Below are 22,099 nucleotides of genomic sequence, written 5' to 3' on the forward strand. Positions count from 1 at the left end.
ACATCAACCCTCCTCTCCCTCAGAGCAAACATCCCAGATTCTGTGCACACAGCCTGCAGCAAACAAAATAAACGATAAAAGGAAGAAGGGATAATATGATTATGCACAGAGAAAACACACAATCTGAAAGCTTCTGAAGAGTTTAATAGGCCAGTGCAATAGGTCGTTATGGAATTAACAAGACAATACTTATCATTCTGTCCAAATCCATCGAAAAGAGTTGAGATTCCTAACTTGAAGAAAATAGTGGCAATCTTTACAAGAATGAAGCCTATTTTGACATGCTTGCCAAATACTTACAATAAGAGATGAATCTGTTTAAATAGTTGAGGTCACAATAAAGAAAAGTACCAAAAACTAAACAACCCAATCTGCATAATGAAAACACACACGATACCTTTATTTTATTTGATGCTTCAAATCCATCCAGCTGGTTGAGAAGCTCCAGCATAGTCCGCTGCACTTCACTGTCACCATTGCCACTACCAGTTTAAATGCAGAAAGTAAAAGGGTACACGAGGCAAACCTCCTTTATCTCTTTAATTTGCTGGTCAAGACCGCCAATCATGTCATATGTGGAATCTGGAACCTTTTCAACTTTCATGAGGTTGACCAATGGATCAACTTTGCCTGGCAAGATTAAATGAAGCACATAACTGTCATTATGGAGAGCAACTCTTGTTGATGGAGTTATCTTGGTGATATCGATATTTTTATCAATGTCAACAACATATTTCCGTTCAATTCTAAGATTGTAAACAATATGAAACATTAGATGCACATGTATTCAAAAGGGTACACGAGGCGAACCTCCTTTATCTCTTTAATTTGCTGGTCAAGACCGCCAATCATGTCATATGTGGAAACTGGAACCTTTTCAACTTTCATGAGGTTGACCAATGGATCAACTTTGCCTGGCAAGATTAAATGAAGCACATAACTGTCATTATGGAGAGCAACTCTTGTTGATGGAGTTATCTTGGTGATATCGATATTTTTATCAATGTCAACCACTAATTACACTTCTTCAATTGTAAGATTGTAAACAATATGAAACATTAGATAAAAATGTATTCAAACTATTTTCAAACCATCTCTTATTAACAATAAGGCACTCCTCAGGCACTCCTTCTGCATGTAATAGTCTATTCCCTTGTTAAAATATCATTACTTTTCAAAAAAATATATAGTTAAAAAACAGCTGCAAATTTACAATTGAGTGCATTCATATAGGAATATTACTTACCTTAACTAAAACGTTATTCTTCCCCATTACTTTGACAAATAGTGTGTATATATATAACTTTAAATTGGCATCAATGTTAATATAAATGTGCTAATTTCGACTTTCAACATTTAAATGAAGTTAATTTTATTCTTAGAAATTGGTTTTAAAAGTGTATGAACAACACATTTGATACAACTAATAGTTGGGGAAATTTATTTGGAAGTCGAGGGACAAAATTGATACTATTAAATGGCTTGAACAATTTACGATGCTCTAAAAGTATAGGTTTAGGAACTATTTTTAAAAGCATTTGATAAAAAAAAAGTTAACTAACTTTTTGTCCTTAAAAATGATTTGGTAACAAATAATGTAAGGGCATCTGTTAACAAGACCCAACTAAAACTAAAACTGTGACAAATTTATAAAAACCAATGAGACATTAATTTGGCCATTTTATTATTATTATTTTTTTTTTTGGAGGGTGGCCATTTTATTAAAGTTACTAAAAAAATTCACACCTAATGATGACATTGGCTTGATTTTGCCACGGCTGAGTGATTAAATTGATACAAATAGTATTTCTAAAAAAAAATTTATTGATACAATTATACAAATAGTAGTTGAGTGTTAAATTAAATTTAGCCCAAATAGTTTGAAACCAAGTTAGTAATTTAACATTCCATTTATTTTATTTGTTTACAAATCTTTTTTTCTTTTTTTGGGTAAAGAATCTACAAATGTAGTTCAAAGTTTGCATCTGTCGTTGCCAATGGTTGCAAGTTTCAGAACAGCAACAACAACCATCTTTGATGCAACCACTATCACATACAAAATTTTAAGATTCATTCCAAGAAGGTTCGTGCTAGGCACCCCAACTTTCCTTCCTTTCGCTGCCAATCTGCCGTCATTAAAAGAATGATGAAACATCAGTACTAGATTTCCTTCTTTTTTATATAAAGAAAAGAAGCTTTCATTATTAGAAAGGAAAAGGCATTACTTATAAGATTTCATAAGAAAATAAGGATTTGGTTTTCGTACCTCAGGTTTAGTAGCTAAGGCCTCTTCAAACTGTTTCAAGAGCGTGGGTGGAGAAAGATGGTCATTTTCAGCTCCTAGTACTGCAATAGGAACCTTAACCCCTGAAATGAATTCCAAATATTGATCAGTCAACAATGAGACAATCCATTATTTTTTTTCCCTTGCACTTGTACCAAAACAGAAGAAATTTAATGTAGAAAAACTCAAAAACACCATTGTTAAAGAAATGATTTCTGACAACCAGAATGTATTTTTGAAACAGAAAAGGCATTAAATAAGATTAAATCATTGCAAATCAGTATGCCAGTAGCAAAAAAAAAAAAAGAAAAAGAAATCCATTGACCCCAAGAGGAAGGGAGAAAAAGGTTTCCATTTATACAGTCAGATGGTTGTAATTACTGCCAACATTTAAATTGATAGAGAATTGATGAGAGCTAGAAATTTTTTCCTGAATGTGCTAAAGACATTTTTAATTTCTGAAATTGCAAACTAATAATATAATAAAACTAATATCAAGCTTTAGCAAATTTCAAGCACTAGAATCCATACCCTTGATATCATCTGCAGTGACAAGTGAAGGATGACATAGCACACCAGCTTGGATAAACTCAGCCTTTGCAAGTTCAACCACAACCTTGGCTGAGAAGAACACAAAAGTTCAAGTATCAGCATTTTTTTCAATCAATAAAATGCTATCTGACTTAAAATGTTAGAAATTTAGAATCCTTAATCAAACTTGTTTCAATAGAAAAATAAAGAAACTTAGTCAGGGGAGGGGGTTATAGTGAAACTATGAAGATACACAAAACCAATTCTTCCCTAACAAGAAATAACTTCTGCACTAGGGTGCTAGTTTGGGAACAAAGAATTAATGATAAAAACTCACCACCCCAGCAAAAGCCAGCAGCCCCAACTGCAGAAACACCTTTACTTTTTACAGCTTCAATTACTGGCTTTGCCTCCTCAAATCCCTTATCCTTTAGAAAGAATTATAGAGCTTCAGACACTATTAGTGCATGCTAAAAATCACATAGTAATTAGCTGAAAGCTGCAATATCAGGATCATCAATTTCAATCAAGGCCACAAAAGGTTTACACAGCTAGGTAGTTTAATAATTTATGAAGTAAGAACAATCTGTTACTTTCAGTAATAAAGCTTCAGACACTATGCAGCTAAATCCACACACATATTCAGACAGCCTAATATGTTGTAAAATACCAAACTCACAATCTCAAATGAAAAATGCAGCAATATTTTCAAGTTTCGCAAAAGGGTCCACCATGAGAAAATCAAAATTATAAACAACTTCCATGCAAGTATTAAAAGATAGAACCAACCGTTCCATGATCCATTGATACAAACTTGTATAGGCCTATTAGCATCATCCGGCACATAGGGATCTCCATTAAAGAAGTCAGGAACTACCACAAAAAATCCAGCAGCTGCAACCTTGTCTGCAAGCTTCCTTTAAAAAGAAAAATTAAAAAAAAAAAAGAAAAAAAAAAAAAAATTAGTTTTCAGAATGTTACAGATCTGCGTGTCTAAAATGTGTAGAGTACAACTCCAACTTTTAACAGCAAAATCTTTATTGCTGCACTTCTTATTCAAAATAACATGGCATAGCTTCAAATAGAGAATTACAATCATCTATGTACTCCACTTCCAAATTAGGGAAAAATGAAAGAATTTTAAAGTGCCTAATATTTGACCGAATTAAGTCAACTAAGTTTCCCACTGATGGCTCAAAATTTTAAAGAAATATATGTGTCACCTAAACTAAAAAGTCATCATGTAAAAGGAGTTCACCAACACATAAACACTGTTATAACAACCTAATCTGACAGACAATGCAAAACCCATAAACTAAACAAAGAAAAGAGAGATGAAAATTAGCCATACCTCAGGTTTGGAGCCTCATATCCTGCAGGAAAACTCAAACATGTTAAGATGGAATCATGGAACATGATACTGGTAATGAATTAACATAACCTATTTTAGAGCACACCACAAAAGCAAGCAAAAAAAACTGAAGTGTCAAACAAAAGTGTGGGCACCATAAACGTCAGAGATGAGAAGGATGGCAAGCTTGGAGTTGGGAGAGCCAGAGACATAGGTGCTGAGTCCACCAAGCTGTTCAACATGGCCAGCTCCTGCATTTCGGTTCAAGGTTGGTGGGCGAAAATGGGTAATTACCCATAAGGAAACGCTCTTCTTCAGTTTGTTGGCCCGGTCCAGAGAAATGTTCCTTCCCCTTGAGCTCTAAAAGATCGTAGCACCTGTCCATATAGACCTCAGTTTCATGTAATACAATGAATAAAGTCGAAAATCATACAAAGTGAAACCCAATAGAGGTAACTTTAATGCTAAAAAACTCTGCACAGTGACACAACAACTTACTGCAAGAGCCTTAGCTGAATCTCCTTCAGTTAAAATCAAGGTACATTTATCAGCCACCCACATTAAAAGCCTACAAAAATTTTGAAGCTACGGCTGTATAAATATAAATTGAGTTTGTTTTTCTGATAAAAATCTCGTTATGCTAATTCAAGGTTGCAATATTTGGGAAACAAGCATACCTTTTTATTCAATTAAGGTTTCAAAACCTTCATTCAGATTAGCTCCAACATTAGTGCAGCTACTTGAACGTGAGAGGTAGGGTCCAAGGAAACTGATGAAAAGGCTGATGAGGTTCTAAAGTGGAATATTCTGGATTGTTGGACTCCACAAAATCATTACCGATGGTCTAAACCCAACATGTTTAACACTCAGATACAGTCCATCGGTAGTGATTTTCTGGCGTCCAACAATCCAAAATATCCCACTTTAGAACCTCATCAGCCTTTTCATCAGTTTCCTTGGACCCTACCTCTCACGTTCAAGTAGCTGCACTAATATCCACTGCATGTGATTGAATCCCCACGTACAAAGAGTCATACAGTAGTCTGTGAGATATATACACCTCAGGAGACTCGTAGGACAAGGTCTAGGAACATGCTCCCTTGAAGAACTCCAATAGATAGAAGAACAGTTAGAGAGGAGCGTAAGCAGCATTAGAGCTAGAAAGGTTAATTATAAAATCCCTAACTTGGCTTTCATGATATTTTACTAAATGGTAGTTTAACATGCTTTATCTTGGTCTATACTTTCAGCCTCAGGTTTTCAAGGAACAAATTGAGCAACTAAAGGAAATGGTAAAGTTTTAAATTGATTGATATGTAGGCCCAACAAGGTGATTTCAAGTTGCGTAGAAAGAAGTTTCCCTGTTTTTTTTTTTTTTTTTTTTGTTGAGTTCCTGGCACTGAAATATTGCAGCACCATAAGTTTTTTCTTAACAGAATTTTTCAGTTGTTGCTGACTAGTATATGTTCTATTTTCTAATTTTTCTTCAGGAAAAAGTCCTAGCAGCTGAAAATGCAAGGCTATGTGAGAAGGTGAACTTTTGCAATTATTATTACTAGTACTAGTATTCTTTTATTACCTTGAGATTCCTAACTTGGTGCGGGCATCCAGCAGGTATAAATACTGCTTCCCCAAGCCTTTGCACAAAGGTCCACGGTTCAACACCTACAAAAGTGAAGTAATTGTGTAAATAATCATGCAAGGGTATTTTCAAAATATTATTGCATTTTTATCATACTCACCAAATTCTTCCTTTAGCTTCCTTTTGTGCTTTTTTCAATCAATAAAAGGATTGGTCATGAATTGGGTGGACAACCTAAAAAAGCATTATCTATCAGAGACTGCACATGAGACATGGCTAATCAGAAGCTTAACTTGCTAATAAGTTACCTGTTGAGTGACAGGTGAACAATAGGTGTGCCTAAATTCGTTTGCATGCTTTCTAAGATATGCCTCTAATTGAGGAACATCTTCCCTCCGAAAAAGTCCCATCAAGCACTGCCTTCGACATGCATGTAGTCATAGCCCTTGTTGATGTATTGAAATTTCATTTTGCCACGGCTTGTAAGACTTTCCTTTCGAATTTCTTCACAGCAACTGAGACAGAGTTCATAAGAACATGTTGGGCAGCTTTGATGAAGGTCTACAATTGAAGTTGCACAATGATTGCTGCTCCAAGGCCAATAAAAAAAGCATTTAAAACAAACATTGCAATTAGCACCTCATAGAATTATAGAATTTCATAAAGAATAATAGTTTCTTACCAAAAGATACGCTCATCATTATAACAAATGGTTTGTTGTACTTCAATTTCAGAATATGATTTCCCTACCACAAATATTTTCCGTAAGCAATGTCTACAATTCAGAATATATGAAACATGAATGTGCTTTAATAAAAAGTGTATCAGCAGAACACATCATGAGCAGAAAATGGCACCAACCATTAAATCAGTTGTTTTATTGTCAGCTTCAGAAGTTCCAACACTTGCATGCTCAGTCATTGTTGCATCCTGTGTTCCAGATGGCTGTCCCTCTTCTTTTTCTTGTTTAGAAGTCTCCTCTGCAGCCTTTTTAGCAGCTGCTTCTTGCCTCGCCCTCTCTTCTTCCATTGAAACTCTCAGACCAAGAGCCAGTTCAGGATCCAGGTTGGGATCCACACCAAACTCAAAACCAGTGACTCCACCAGCTGCAGCTGCAGCTGCTGCTGCTGCAAAACCACTTCCACCTTCCCCATCCCCAGTGAAGATGGGTGTACTACCATTGGATAAAGGAAATTTAGAGTTTAAATCATAATAAATAAATTATAAAATCAAAACTTTAATCTATAAAATAGGGAACAAATTAAATCCCAACCTTATAAGTACATCAGAAAGAGCATTAGGGCCAGGTGGAACATGTACAATGTGGCTAGTGTCATTGTTGTTAACGGCAGCAAGAAGTGCATCCAGCTTCTCTGTCTTCGCATCATCTTCTTCACTGAAATTTACAATATCAAGTGGTACACTGTTCTTTTTTAACTTTCTTCCAATAGACTCCAATGTCTTTTTCTCTTGTTTGATAGGACTGAAACCAGAAGATATGAAACGATGAAAATGTAAGAGCCAGAAAAAAAAAATGAAAAAACATAATGAAGCATGACTGTAAACACCTTCCAGCAAATACAATAAATATTGTTGCTGTTTTTTATTTTGGCGATGCTTAAGGGCCAACTGCGCCACCTGAATGCCAGCAGCCAGGTCCATCTCGCCACCTATTTCTAGACCTACATTGAAAGAGAAAACAAGTCACTCTAACACAGTTTAGAATATGATTTTAGAAAGAGAGTAGAATTGGGTTGTCTCAACTTTTGATTTTCGAAGAGTCCTTATTAAATAAATAGTTAAAAACAAAAGGATAAAAGTTAAGACAAATAATAACAAAAACAGTAGTGGAGAGATGGTTATCGTTTAAAATTAAATTGTCCAAAGCCAATGAGCTCTAGCTCAACTAGCACCTCCTCCTCTTAATACAATTCATGTTTCATATAGGCCATTTTAATGGTTGGTCCCTCTTTCAAGTCTGAAGGTTAGAAAGGTTAAAAATCTAATCAGAGCAAGCATTTGAAGAAATTTACAGCAGTGAGATAAAAAATTTAAATAAAATCAAAGACAAAACCTTAATCATCCCACTTGAGTGCAAGCACACGTTACAGTTGCAGTTTCTACGGCAAAATGGGCAAAGCATCGAAACTTCTTCTTCTTCTAAGTGGGGGTACCTATACACACACAAAGAGCAAGAATGATGAATTAAAACAGGGGGAAAAAAGAACATCTCAGCAGAAAAGTTGAATGTACAAGGAATACCATACCATTGCTTGATACACTGGATGCAATACATTTTCTTCTTACACTTAGTGCAAGGAACAACAAGTTCAATTTTTCTTCATACACTGATGGCATTTTAAGCGATCTTCTCCATTACCCTGTTTACGACAATAATTATGAATACTATGCAGTGAATGAAGAAAAAAACTAAAAGAACTAATTCCTTCAATGGAATTGGAATATGAAGATACATATAGGTCTACTATGAAAAAGGCATAGAGAAAAGAAGCTACATTCACATTTATTGGACTGCATCTCTCCTTGCTGGAATATCTACCTCCAGCTAATGTCCTTATTTGAGGCATTCACCTAGTTCCAATAATGTACGTTCAAACCATATTGAAAACAAAAATAATCTTATTGAAATGTGAAAAGAGAAATAATAATGGAATAAAGTGTGTTGTTTCACATTAAGCTTTCAGATACCTTTTTTGAATCTTACGCCGTCTCGTATAATGAGGAGGAGGTCTTGCATGTCCTTCGTCAGATGCCTCGGGCCCAACATTGTGTCCATGTTTGTGGCCCCCTGTCCCACACGGAGGTGCCTTTGATATGCGTTTAGGCCGACCTTCAGCCTCTGTAGGTAACCCAACCGCCTGCTCAGCCTGAACATGGGGTGGGTCAATGGCTGAAGAAGGGGTACTAAACGAACTATGGGAGGGTGGCTCCTGCTGCATGTCAGGTGGGGTACCCAGGTCAAAGGATGGAATGGGTGACAGCTGAAGAAATGACTGTGGGGTGGGTGGACAGACGTCAGAGCCAGAACAAGGAAGTGGGGTGGGTGGAGGGATGGTGGGGCAAGGAGATGGATGGGGGGTGGGTGAAGGGATGGTGGGCGTAGGGGCTGGATGTGGGCTAGGTGAAGGGATGGTGGGCGTAGGAGCTGAATGTGGGTTGGGTGAAGGGATGGTGACGGTAGGGGATGGATGTGGGGTGGATGAAGGGATGGTGGGGCTGGCGGATGCATGTGGGGTGGATGCAGAGGGATCGGGGGTACGGAGAAGCTGAGGGGTAGCAACAGGCGGACGGGATTGACATCCGGCCGGAGCTGTGCTCGTGCTTGGGCCGGTAGGCATAGCTGGGTCCTCAATCGGGGCCTCAGGGATAGGAGGTTGGACACGTGTCATCGCCTGCACTGCCGTCAGAACCTCAGTAATGTCATTGTGGTCCTCCGTGCCCACTGGATGACGCCTCAACAAACGGACGTATCCTTCAATCTGCACATGAAAAGACCACACATATTAGACTTGCAATACGAAATCAACAATGCGAATTGATAATAAAATAAATGTTGGTTATGCTACTAGAAATTGCAAATTAAAGGGAGATGAAGTGCGAAGCAAAAAATGTAGTAACAAACATCATGCTCTCTAAACAGTGGTTTCATGGTAAGAAACACGGTAACTTGGGTTAGAAATAGAGAAGTTACCAGCAGAGTCACTACAGCACCAGGCCTATCGATGAACCTCCGAGTCACCCTTTTGAACCAGTCGTGGTACTCGTGCTCTGGAGGCATATCACCAAGCACTGCTTCACAACGCCGATAAAAGCGATTACCCCACTCAAGGATATGCACAGCATGTTTCTGCATCCAATTAACACCGATCTTCCCCCTCAAGTCAATGCCATGAAGCACTCTGTCAGTGTTAACAGCTTCGGGAATTTCTTGGATCATCCCGAATTGACGAACAACACGATCCGGTGTATGTTTCTCTACTAGGTGGAAACATACAAGCGGCACCGTTGCCGTCCATACGGCCCTCCCTGCAACACACCACGGCGGGAGGTCGTCAAAATGAGCTTCATATGGCTGCCACACCACCTACAATAGCCAAAAAAAAAGTACACAACACATTAGGGAACAATGTTTATATTTCAAAGTTCACAAAACCTATATGGATGTTCGTAAAAGCGTAAAATAAGGCATTTTCATACCTGGTCTGGCAACATGGAAGCTAGTTGCTCGCGATACCTGTCCCTGAAAATGTGGGCGGGCCTATTTTTCTTGTTTGGGACCCACAACCACCTACAATCAAGAAGAATGGATCAATAAGTACTGAGATGTTATTAAACTATAATGTAATCACATATATTAAATATGAATATAATACTAAAAGCTGAAACGTAGCAATTAATGTTAATTGGATGTTAAAACTAAGATATTAAACTAATTAATAATATCAATATCAATATAAAACTTATGAGTCTGTTAAAACTAAGATATTATGCATTCTAGAACAGCCGCTAAAGACAGAGAAATCTCAGGGTCAGCGAGTTTTTTTGGTCCAGCATATAGAGAGAGAGAAATTTGAAGGACACTGCCACTGTCAGGCCAGCCTCCTGCACCGTAAGACTAAAAAATTTCAATGGTGGGGGGTTATGCAACAATGAAATGGGCCACAATAGCTTTTATTGGTAAGCTAATATAATCTTGGAATCCTACAATATATGTTTCGTTGCTTGCTGCTGTGTCTATGGTGTTACTAAATGGGAGCTGATATGAATTTTTGGGTTTCTTTGAATGCAGATGAAAATTTGCATTGTTCTATATATGTTATTTTGATATTCTATATATTTGTTTTTATTGCAATGGTTGAGTTCAATGAAATCCCTTTTAGACTTAATTAGTGATGATTGGAGTCAATTTTTGCCGCCCTCATACCATGATAAATCTAAATGATTTATTCATTTATGAACAATGAATTTGAACTAAAAATTTCGAGGATGAAGTCTAGAAGATATCAACATGGTGGAAAAAATGAATTATGAAACAAATGTGAGGCAATTGGTAGTATTACATAGCATTTACATATTTTTTTTTCATGGCTATGCAATTGATTGGGAGGCTCTTAAACACTACCCCATAGCCCCACTACGAAATACACATCTATATCCTGGAATCCATGGGCCCTAACTTTGATAATGACCCATGTAAAATTTGGATGACAAAGAAAAGAATTTGAGTGAATGGAATTATTGAAATTTAAACTTTAGCACAAAATTAGAGTAAAAGAATGCTATTAGTCTTATTTTATTGATTCCTTCTTGATGAGAAGCAAATGTAGAAGCCACCGAAACAGTTTCATTCTTGGTCTACACCATTGAGAGATCAGCAAAATCTTAAGCAACTTGGAGTCAACAAGCCTACAGCTCTTGCTTTTATGCTCTTTGCTTTCATGTGTAAGTTTCAAGTTCTGCGTTTTTTGCTATCTAGGTTTTTTTAGTAGATTTGGTTTAGCTTTAGCTTAATTGCCTGTTTGGTTTTATTTGTATAATTGTTTAGGTATGTGTTAATGAAGATTTTTTATTTTATTTTATTATTTATAAGTTATTGAGTTTATCAAATCTGAAAAAACACAGAGCTTAGGAAAACAAAAAGAGAAAGCTATTTATTCAAAAAAATTCTCTTAGTATTGGGTGTTCGCATTTGGACCCACAATAAGTATATTAGCCAGTCAGTTGACCAAATGGCCAAATCACTAACACACTAGCACTAGACTAGGTGTAGAATAGCAATCTGTGAATAATGCTACAACATAGCAACAAAGAACCACAATGATCGACTAGCAGTGTGGTTTTAGAATCAATTCCCGTCTGATGAACTAATTATGGACTTGCATATTATTGCTGTCATGAATTTTTATGTTACCAAATGTGGTCTAAATTTGCTGAATTTTATGATTACTTACAATTGTTTTCTTATTAGCTTGCATTTGGTTTTTGCACAAATTCTTTTATTTATGGATATGCTTATTTACGTATGTTGATTTCAAGGGAGGGTGGCACTGACAAATTGTTACTTTATAATTGGAAGAGTTAAGAGTTCCAATATGGTCAGTATATTTTGTTTTAGTATGTCTAATCTTTTTAGAATATTTGAAAATGAACCAAATGCTAAAATCTGAAATTGGGTTTCATGACTTAGTTTTGGGTATTTTGGTTGGGTTTTAGTTTTTTGGGTTAGATTTGTATTTTGGTTTGGGTTTCTATATCAAAGCCAGAATTTTTTCCTTTCCTTCGATTTGAATATGACTAAGATTTATGACTTAGTTTTGGGTATTTTGGTTCGGTTTTAGGTTTTTGGGATAGATTTTTGTTTTGGGTTTTTGGGTTTCTGTATCAAAGCTTTGTCTTTTTAGTTTATATTCTCTATTTGTCTTTTAACGTCGTGAATGATTTCAGGAATATAGCACTAATGTAGAAGATTAACCTCAAGTCGAACAGTGGACCTATCAAGGTAAAAAAGAACCTTTGTTTGGGTTTTTTAATGCTATAGTTAATTATTTATTTATTTTTTTTAAGAATTCTGTAAGAAACTTTTATTGAAAAAAACACATAAGCTCCGGCACCTTCAAGAAAGAATAGCAACAAAAGCCTCCAAAACAAATGTATTTACAAAAACTTAACAATACTACTAACCCATCTAACAAATTATGTGCCTAGAATTTGGTGATAATTTGTTAATCCAGTTACAGATTTTAATAAATACAAATTGATCCCTCCAATCTCGGATTGAAGCCTGATACATCATCTCTTCATGCTATAAAATAAGCTGTCGTGTATCACCTGCGATTTTTTTATTTATTTATTTTTATACTGTTTGTTCAATAATGTGTATGTGTTTTTCTTTCTACTATGCATTTTAAATTTTATACTTATGTGGGAAAGGGACAAAAAGAAAGAAAGAAAAATTTAGGAATAGGGAGGACATGGTATGTGTAGAGTGTCTCAGGTGAATTTGGAGAACTATGTTGAATCATTCATACATTAAGAAGTTTCTTCCTGCCTAAAATTTTATTTTAAAAAACAAAAAAAATTATGAAATTGATGTAGAAATAATAGTCTATCTGAAGTGAAGGAAATGTCTATAGTTAGTGAAAAGAAGGAATTATAGCACCAATCATGTTCTCTAATGTATAAGTCTAAGTAATTGATGTAATTTGTTCAAAATGAGATTTTAGATGCAATTCCTCCAGCATGTATGTGCTTCAACTTTGGACAGATTTTGTAAAAATTTCTAAAGAACTATTTGAATTACAACTTATCAAAAAAATAAAACTGCTTGAATTACAAGAATTATGTGCTTTTAATTATTAATAAAAATTTGATTGACACTATAGTGCTTCTGACCATTACACACTTGAAACTTCCATGGTGGAAATTTGGTGGCTGGGATTGTAAGATGCATTCTTAGAATTCGGACTACAAAAGATGCAAAGTGTAACTTGGAAGGGGAAAAAATATGTATTTATTTATTTTTTCCAATTTTGTTTAGGTTCTTTTGTTCTTTTATGGCTTTTAGAGATTTAATTTAGATGCTGTTTGTGTATTAAAAGTTGCAATTATTAACTATGTTCGATGCATTTTTATCTATTTAAGAATAGAACATCAATCTTAGGCATCTACCTTCCAATTTGGATTTTCCTAGCAGAGGTGTAAGTGATTCTGTTGCTTAGTGCTAAGTGTTAGCTATAAAAGATCTTATACTACTTTTAAGTACATCCGAATTCCTTTGAACTATCAGCTATGCTTTCTCTTATCAATTAGTTACTCTATCAAAGTCATTTAGATTCAAACCATCAAATTTAGAGAATTTAAGGTGGTTTTTTTTTTTTTTTTTTTTTTTTTTTTTTTCCATAAAGGTTTGATTTTGGTTTTTCCAAATTTAAATTTTTCTTCTTAAAGTGTTTCTACTAATAGAAATTAAAATATTGTTTCTTTGTATCTATATGTTGGAATTTTACCTTTTAATATTATTGAATATGCTCTCCTTAGTTTTCGTGATTGTTATAGATCAATAGAAATAGTTTGAATGGATCATGAATATAGGTTCACTTCTACTATTGAAAGAATTTTTTGGAACATGGGGCTCAAAAGGTTGTATTAGTTTCTATCTTTTCAAAGGTTATGTTTAAATAGGTCTTCATTATGCTATTTCCTCGAGTAGGACAACAATCACCTTTTACCACACCAAAGAATCCAGTTTGTTCCTATTGTGTATACCTTTGGAGTTGGCATGTTCAAGATGGACTACATTTGTGGGGGTTCATATGTGCTATAAGTTTTTGCAGGTGAATGGTGATGTTTCAATTCATCTGAGTGAAATAGAGCTGGCACTTCAGTGCATCATGGCTAGAATATGGCTAATCTAACTAAATTGTTTTTTGGTTAAAGAGATCTTAGACTTAATTTTCTGCTATTGGGGAATTTTGAACTTTTGGCATTGTTATTGAACCTGACTCTATATTACACAATTGTCATTTTTGTTTTTTTGAAGTGATTGACATTAACAAGCCTTTATTAAAAATATTAACTATTGTACATCATGCTGAGTGCCTTAAATATTGTTAGAAGCTTTTGGAACTTCAGAAAAAGATGGGAACATGTTTATAGGCTTTAATATTTTCACCCAATATACGGTCAACAGTGTAAAAAGTATACTTACAAGTAGAACAAATGATGGATGTACTGCATTACCCAAATGAATTTCAATGAATTTTATTGTATTGTTATGTTAAATTGATGGTATTTTAAATATGTTAAATGTTCCCACACGTTGTGCGGGTTAAATGCTAGTTTTAATAATACCAACCACTTCCTATGTCAATTTTTATACTAGAACCACTCCCCCCTCCCCCCACCCCCCCCCAAAAAAAAAAAACAAAAAAAAAAAGGAAAAAAGAGCACAATAGAAAGAAGATTCTTATACAAGCAGAATATGCCAGAAAGTACAGAGATTTTGTTATCCTCAAAAATTGGAGAAAAAACAACTAGATGATAAGAAGCAAAGGACTAAGTTGGCCCTAATAAAAAGTTGTAATTTAGCAATTGAGTAAATGAAAAGGCAAAGTCTGTCATAGACTTTGAAGATAGAAAAGGTCTGAGGTGATGTAAATATTTGTTTGGTTTGACAGTCCCTTCACTCTCTCTATGAGTGTTACTGATTACAATAAAGCCTTTATAAATAACCTAAAGAGACTAGGACTTCAAATAGCAAATAAAAATACTCAAGAAGAAGTTAGAACCAAATAGAAAAAGAACTCAAAACATAATATAAGACTCGTGCTTTGGTGAAGACAGTATGTTATAGCAGTATGAGGTAGAGACTTACTTCAGGGATAGTGGACCACGTACTGGAGGACCGTAAGCACCCACTGGCGGGCCTCGCTCAACTGTCGGGCACAAATAGGGGAACCTGGCCCATGCCCAGTACTGGAGCAACAGCAAGCACCCACCAATCTGACTGGTGTCCTCGCTTGCCCTGCATAGCTCTCGATACAACCATGCAAGGCAAGCACTTCCCCAACTGTACCTCCGTGGGTTGTGAAGGTCTTCCAACTGCTGCACCCACATTAGATGCACCCTATCGCCGGATTTGTCCATGAATATTGTGTCCCCCAATAGCGCTAGGATGTAGCATCGTGCGTACTTATGCAGCTGATCCTCTTCAGCATCAGGCGGCAATGGGTTAGCAACTTCCTCCAAAAGGCGGTTGATGAGAATCCTCTGCCCATCAAGTTGCTTATGGTTGTTTTGAGTTACAGGTCGAAAGCCAAGGAAGTCCCGGCACACATCCACCCAAGTTTTTTGTGTGCTCCCTGTTATAGCCTCACCATCAACAGGAAGCCCGAGAAGAACCTCCACATCCTGCAATGTGATGGTCACCTCACCATGTGGCATGTGAAACGTGTGAGTCTCGGGCCGCCATCGCTCCACTAAGGCCGTTATGAGGCCATTGTCAATCTCTCTACCCGGGACCCACAGGAGTCCCTCCAAACCAACTGTGGTGATGATGTTCCTCACTCGGTCGTCCACCATTGGAGGTTGCTTGGAGAACTCTGAACTACGACTACGGCAGGTAATGGACCCTGGATCCTGCACATAACATCTCGTTATGGATTAATATAGTATATGCAAATACGTGTACATTGTATGGATTAAATGCATGTGCACAAGTAAATATTTAGTTGAGTGTTTTACCCGCCCATTCCAAATAGCTTCGGACCGATGCGTCGCCTGCTGTGACAACACCGAGTCGTCAATGGGTCCAGGCTGTGTATAGTCAATGCGTCCAGCATTTGCAGCAGCCATACTGAAGAAGAATGATAAGCAGTTAGTTTCAAAATTGAACACACAATATGCTTAAATATATAGGTATGAGTTAGAGCAGCCATAATGAAATGACGACTATGGTTGCTTGTTCATAATTGCAGAATCATAGCAAATTTCTTAGAACTTTGAAGGGAGGACTTGACCGGGAATTAGCTTACTAAACCGGTATTTTGGTAGTTATTTTTTTAATTTTTTTTTTTTGGGTATGAAAGTTTCCAACATATATCTACTAAATGCTTTTCATGAGAATCATTAAACCAAAATACTCCTCACATGCTTGTGTGTATACTGGCTTTAAAGTAAAAGAAAGAACAAGAGAATGAGCCTAATCTGTTCATACATGCACTAATTCAAAGATAGTTTGAATTGAATTTTTGTCTGTCAATAGAATATAAAATCATAAATTACAAATTAAGTTTTAACTATTTCAAGTATCTTGCTTTATATGATAGTCGATATTTACACTATTTATGCTGTAGGTAACCTAGGTTGATTTCAGTGGATTTAACTATAGCATATTGCTTTGCTTTGATTTGTATCTCACAGTCATATGATTGTGGACCATTGGGTAATCTTAATTTGTTAAGAATCAAATATGTTAATATATGGGAGGCTTTTTAGTGCTAAATACTAACTATGAGCACCATGTTTGGGATTACAGTGCCAGCACTTAGGGGAAAGGACTACGGCAAGACTAAAATGCGTTATTCGGACTACACAGAGACAGAAGCAGGTCTTCAGTATAAGGTTGCCAGATGAAAAATACATAAGGCCTCCAAAAATGTTTTTAAGTGCACAAGCATCATAATTATCTGTTCTAACAACAAATATATATGAGAATGCAGGACTTGCGAGTAGGAAATGGCCCCATACCAAAGATGGGAGAGACTGTAGTGGTAAGCCACTAATTTTTCATATGCATTTTTTCATAATGTTAAGTTAGCCAAGACTTGGAGCCTAATCTCATTCATTTAAAGAGAAATTTTAGACTGCATTAGTTCCATATCCCCAATTATATGTAAAACTATGCATGGAGTCATCTGTCTTAAGTCTGATAGAGTTGATACATGAACATTTGAGAAAATGGTGAGCTGAATTTAGTACAATATAAGCCATGCAACATTGAAGTTCAATTTATAGCAAGTGGAGTACACAGTTTTTTTTTTTATTTTTCTGGATATTTAGTTAATTAAGTAATCAGTACAACAACAAAACTAATGGTAAAACAAGAATATTTTACCTCTATTACAAATTCAGTACAGAAACCAAAATAAAAAAAATAAATAAATAAAAAACGAACTGATTACATTTTTGCATAAGGGACTCACCTTTTTTTCTTCTTTTTCTTTCAGATGGTGGAGACTGAGTTACAGCAGAGGGCAAGTGAGAGAGTAGAGAGGGTGACGTGCGACAGTGGGTCGGTGAGCGAGAGAGTGAGAGGGTGACTGAGCGGTGAGGCTGAGAGGGTTGGGGCCGGCGTCGGCGACGGTGACGGTGACGGTGACGCTGAGAGAGTGAGAGAAGGAGAGGGTGAGTGAGAGTGGGTCGGAGACTGAGAGAGGGGTTTGAGAGAGACAGAGGTCAGACCGGTGAGGCTGAGAGGGTCAGTGGGTGAGTGGGTCGGCGTCGGCGACGGTGACGCTGAGAGAGTGAGAGCAGGAGAGGGTGAGTGAGAGAAGGAGAGGGTGAGTGAGAGTGGGTCGGAGACAGAGTGGGGTTTGACTGATGAGGGAGAGTGAGAATGGAGAGAGCGTTAAATTCAAAAAATGCCTATTAGAAATCGAGTGCCTGAAACTCGATTTCCATATCTAGTCCACGTGGAAATCGAGTCTTAGACACTCGATTTCCACGTGTACTCCAACGTCTTTTTTGCCAGGTCAAAGCACGTAAACCGAGCCTCAAAGGCTCGATTTAGAGGGCCAAAATCGAGCCTCTGAGGCTCGAGTTGCTAGTTTGCCAATTACTTTCAAAACCCGGCCAACTAACTGAATAGTTACGTTTTTATGGGTAATTACCCATTTTCGCCGACAAAACGGGAAAGAAGATTTGACTCTCTCTCTCTCTCCTTTGCAGTATCTCAAGAAAAAGAACCAGAAGCCTCTCTTTCATGCCTTAGAGAAGATTAAAGAAGGTCACCAGTACTCTCAACTCTCTTTCTCTCGCTATTACATTTATATATACATACATATAGAGTTGGATATATTCTGGGTATGCCTGATCATATCGTTTTATGGTGTGAATGAATGCAGAGTTGATGTTGTTGGGCTTCATATCACTGCTACTCTCAGTGTTCCAATCAGAGATTGAAAAACTTTGCATATCCGAGAACTTAGCCAACGAGTGGTTGCCTTGTAAATTAACAGATGCATCTTCTTCTTCTTCTACTACTACCCATTTCCAAACCTTGTTCACTTCTTTTATTCCCCGTCGCCTCCTCGCCAAGGCAACAATTACTCCCGAAGAATATTGTGCTAAGATGGGGGTACTTAAAAACTTTTTCTCTTTCTAAATTTTGGAACTTAACCGCAATCAGTGCTTGTATCCATATTACTATTTTGGCTATTGGTGATTGATTAATGGGGTTTTCTAGTTTTGTTGTTTATTTTAATCAAAGTAGATACGAATATATCACAAAGGAATCAATTTTTAGTGGAGTTAGTTGACTTTATCAACGCACCAAAACAATTTTTGTATTTTGGTTTGTAGTTTGTAGTGTATTGAGTACTGTTTATTGGCGGGAAAGGGCCCATATGATTTTTTTTTTTTTTTTTTTAAGCAAACTGCAGATAAATTTTTTAATCATGACTTGACTTGGAATAATATTTAGTTTTTGAAGTTTTATAAAAACAAATATATTATTGATTGGTGGAATCTTCCAGCCAGTCTTCTCAAAGCAAATGCATTGGTTGCAAATGCATATGCTCTTCTTATCTACATACTAGTTAAATCAACGGGCAGGGTGGATTGTTTGAAATGTCACATATTTAGAATCCGACATTAGTTACTGTTCCTTATTGTTAGCAGTTTCTTTTCTGTTCTGTTCTTTTCTTCTCCTCCTTTTTCCTTCTTTTGAATTGTCTTTGTGTATTATAGACTCTTGTTCAATCTTCTGCAATAGCTAAATCTTACTGGTAGGAGACCTGTATTACAAAATTGTCAGCTAATGTTAAATTGTTAATACAAACAAAATATTTTTACTCTTCACTGTTTGAAATTGAATAGATCAACATCTTCTAGTGTGGACAGAATTATGTAATTTTTTTTTTTTCCCAGTTGAGACCTTTGTGGGTTATAACTTATTAGCATGCATAACTGAACTCAGCATCATATAAAGTTATTAAGGTCTTCAAAGAATGCTCTAGGAATGTAATCAAAATCTAATTTGTTAACTAAGGTTGCACATGCGCTTATGAATTGAAATATCTTATTAGTTTTTTGCTTTCTTTACATCATATTTTCAGGGAAAGGTCCCACTGTTATCTTTTACTGCACTGCATCATCTTCACATATTTATCTTTGTGTTAGCTGTTGCGCATGTGAATTTCTGTGCTCTAACCATTCTTTTCGGAGGAGCAAAGGTTAGTTGTCCCTATTCTTATAATTATCTGTCTATTTTTCTCTTTTTTTAATTATAACCAAGTATTTTTATTCATTAATCTTGGAGTCAATTTTTCTATAATATGTTTTAATGGTGTAGATACGTCAATGGAAACATTGGGAGGAAAACGATCCAGAAGAAGGTAATGCTCAATTTCTCATAAAAAGTTTAAGTCTACTTGCTTTCCTGTGTTATGTTTCCTTCTGCTGAATCCCGGATCATAAAATAAATTTTTTCCTTACCTCAATTCTTTTGGACTGAATGTTATAGAATTGAGTCACTCAGAACTTTTCACTATGGCCTGAAATTTCATCATTCACCCTGAAGTGTGTGCATTTTCTTTAGTATCCAACAACTACTTGCCATTGTTTACATCTTTTCTCATGAAAATACTGTATTTGCAGTTCTGAAAACGTACTTTACACAAGTCCAAGATCACACTTTTATCAGGAAATGCTTTCTGGGTATTGGCAAAGATTCAACTTTGTTAGGATGGGTGGTAAGTTATAGAACCCTTTATAATCAAGTCAATCTGCCTGTTTGACAAGTAATACCAACTATGATTACAACCGCTAATAATTTGATTCATCAATGTTATTAAAAGGATAATGTAATGATCATTCTTATCAATAGTTTTTCATGATGGAGAGCATTCATTTCACCATGGTTTCTTGGTCTCACTTCTTCAGAATATAAATTTCATTGATGAAATTTGTGAAAAATTACAAAGTGACCATACTGACCATTTCCATTTTAAATTCGTTTGATTAAAAGTTGGCTTACTAAGATTCATAACTTAATAGTTTCCAACTGTATTCCAGGTTGTTTTATAAATATCAGGAAAAAGAAAAACCACTATCTTTTACCTCTTCTTATATGCCAGACTACACGTAAATTTTTTTTTTAAACCCATGTACTACTCAAATGTTAACAAGCCTGAAATGCATACGGAAAGGTCAGTTTCAAGACAAAAAATAAAAATAAAAAAAGAAAAAAAGAAAAAAGAAAAAGAGATTAACAAAAAATGATTTCACTCTGAAAATTTAAATGTTGTAGATCACCTTTCCTGTGCATTTTATGTATAATAATCAAGAATGAAATATTTCAGTTATGACATTAGAATATCACTTCTACAGCCATAATATATATAAAAGACAGAAATCATTCTGGGATGCTTGCCTGACTTGTAATGGACATCAGAATTGGGCAGTTACAACAAAATACACTAATTTTTCTTCTCTACTATTACAAACAAATGATTTTTTTTTTTAATGACATCATCATTTTCAGCAATCATTTTTCAAGCAATTTTATGGGTCTTTGACCAAAACAGATTATCTGACAATGCGACGGGGCTTCCTTATGGTAAGTTATATAAAGTTCTACATGTATTCAATTTATTATTCTTTATTTTTTTTCAAAACCCCATTACTTTTTACTTCACTAGATAATTTTTCTGATTTTTAGTATCTTTCTTTTCTATAGACTCATTGCAGAGGAAACCCACAGTTTAATTTCCACAATTACATGATTCGTGCCCTTGAAGCTGATTTCAGTAAAGTCGTTGGAATAAGGTTAGTCACAATAAGTAAAGACATTCCAAGTGCACTCATTATCTTATTTGCTATATTTTGAGCTTTATTATTCCTAATGTGGAGTACATCTTATAAGGTTAAACCGATAAAAAAGTACTGACTTAGAAGGTTTGTGCTTATGCTCAACCTCTTTTGTTCGAAAAATGGTAGTACTTCTATTTTCCATGTATTTTATTACAATTACTAGCTCTCCGTGCACTAAGTACTTTCTAATCTGATTCCTCTTAGTTGATAGATCCTACTAAATTCTAACTTCATCAATTGCAGTTGGTATCTTTGGTTATTTGTGGTCATTTTCTTGTTGCTGAATGTGGCTGGTAAGCTCTCTCTCTCTCTCCCTCTCACAATGTGAGACTCACATTAACAAAGTGTAACAGGTTTTTCGCACATAATTGAATGTATGGCCCTAAGACCATCCTTAGCAACCCAGTTTTTCTATTCTGACTTGCATTTATAATATGGTCCTAACCCAGGTTCTGAAAACAGTGTAGAAATTTTCGTTGTAGAGGTTTCAAGTTCTTGTCCATTTGACTCACATTTCTAAATCTAATTACTGTTGAGTTGAACGTCATGTTTTATGAATTATTCATCAAAATTTCTGAGTTCCAATGACCATAATGCCATAGTCCTTGTCTCTGTTCTAGGCTCAGCCACATGAAGATCATTATCTCCAATCCATCATGTATTCTGACTTTTCTTGCAGGTTGGCATGCGTACTTCTGGATTGCATTCATACCCTTCATTGTAAGTTCTACGTCATAGT

The 22,099-nt window shown here is 35.8% G+C and overlaps 2 protein-coding genes and 1 pseudogene across 3 annotated transcripts in view; all 3 read left to right on the forward strand.

Annotated features, from left to right (window-relative positions):
- Positions 1-22,099, forward strand: part of LOC126702707 (MLO-like protein 1) — a 95,906-nt pseudogene that overhangs the window by 71,050 nt on the left and 2,757 nt on the right.
- LOC126702704 (MLO-like protein 1) overlaps positions 1-22,099 on the forward strand; it is a 98,830-nt gene that overhangs the window by 10,141 nt on the left and 66,590 nt on the right. The window contains exon 1 of one of the 2 annotated variants that reach the window (XM_050401527.1): positions 18,196-18,274. The exons of the other annotated variant lie outside the window; for it this stretch is intronic. The gene's annotated coding sequence lies outside the window, so the exon portion shown is untranslated. Of the gene's footprint in view, positions 1-18,195; positions 18,275-22,099 lie in introns of those variants that run through there. 2 annotated transcript variants of the gene reach the window in all.
- Positions 1-22,099, forward strand: part of LOC126702706 (MLO-like protein 1) — a 34,866-nt gene that overhangs the window by 10,010 nt on the left and 2,757 nt on the right. The window contains exons 2-10 of the mRNA XM_050401529.1: positions 18,217-18,274; positions 18,393-18,625; positions 19,605-19,721; positions 19,841-19,883; positions 20,146-20,240; positions 21,032-21,106; positions 21,227-21,315; positions 21,604-21,653; positions 22,040-22,080. Coding sequence (XP_050257486.1) covers positions 18,217-18,274; positions 18,393-18,625; positions 19,605-19,721; positions 19,841-19,883; positions 20,146-20,240; positions 21,032-21,106; positions 21,227-21,315; positions 21,604-21,653; positions 22,040-22,080 — 801 coding nt within the window. The remainder of the gene's footprint in view (positions 1-18,216; positions 18,275-18,392; positions 18,626-19,604; positions 19,722-19,840; positions 19,884-20,145; positions 20,241-21,031; positions 21,107-21,226; positions 21,316-21,603; positions 21,654-22,039; positions 22,081-22,099) is intronic.

The sequence above is a fragment of the Quercus robur genome, chromosome 10 (genome assembly GCF_932294415.1).
Source record: "Quercus robur chromosome 10, dhQueRobu3.1, whole genome shotgun sequence".
NCBI lineage: Eukaryota > Viridiplantae > Streptophyta > Magnoliopsida > Fagales > Fagaceae > Quercus > Quercus robur.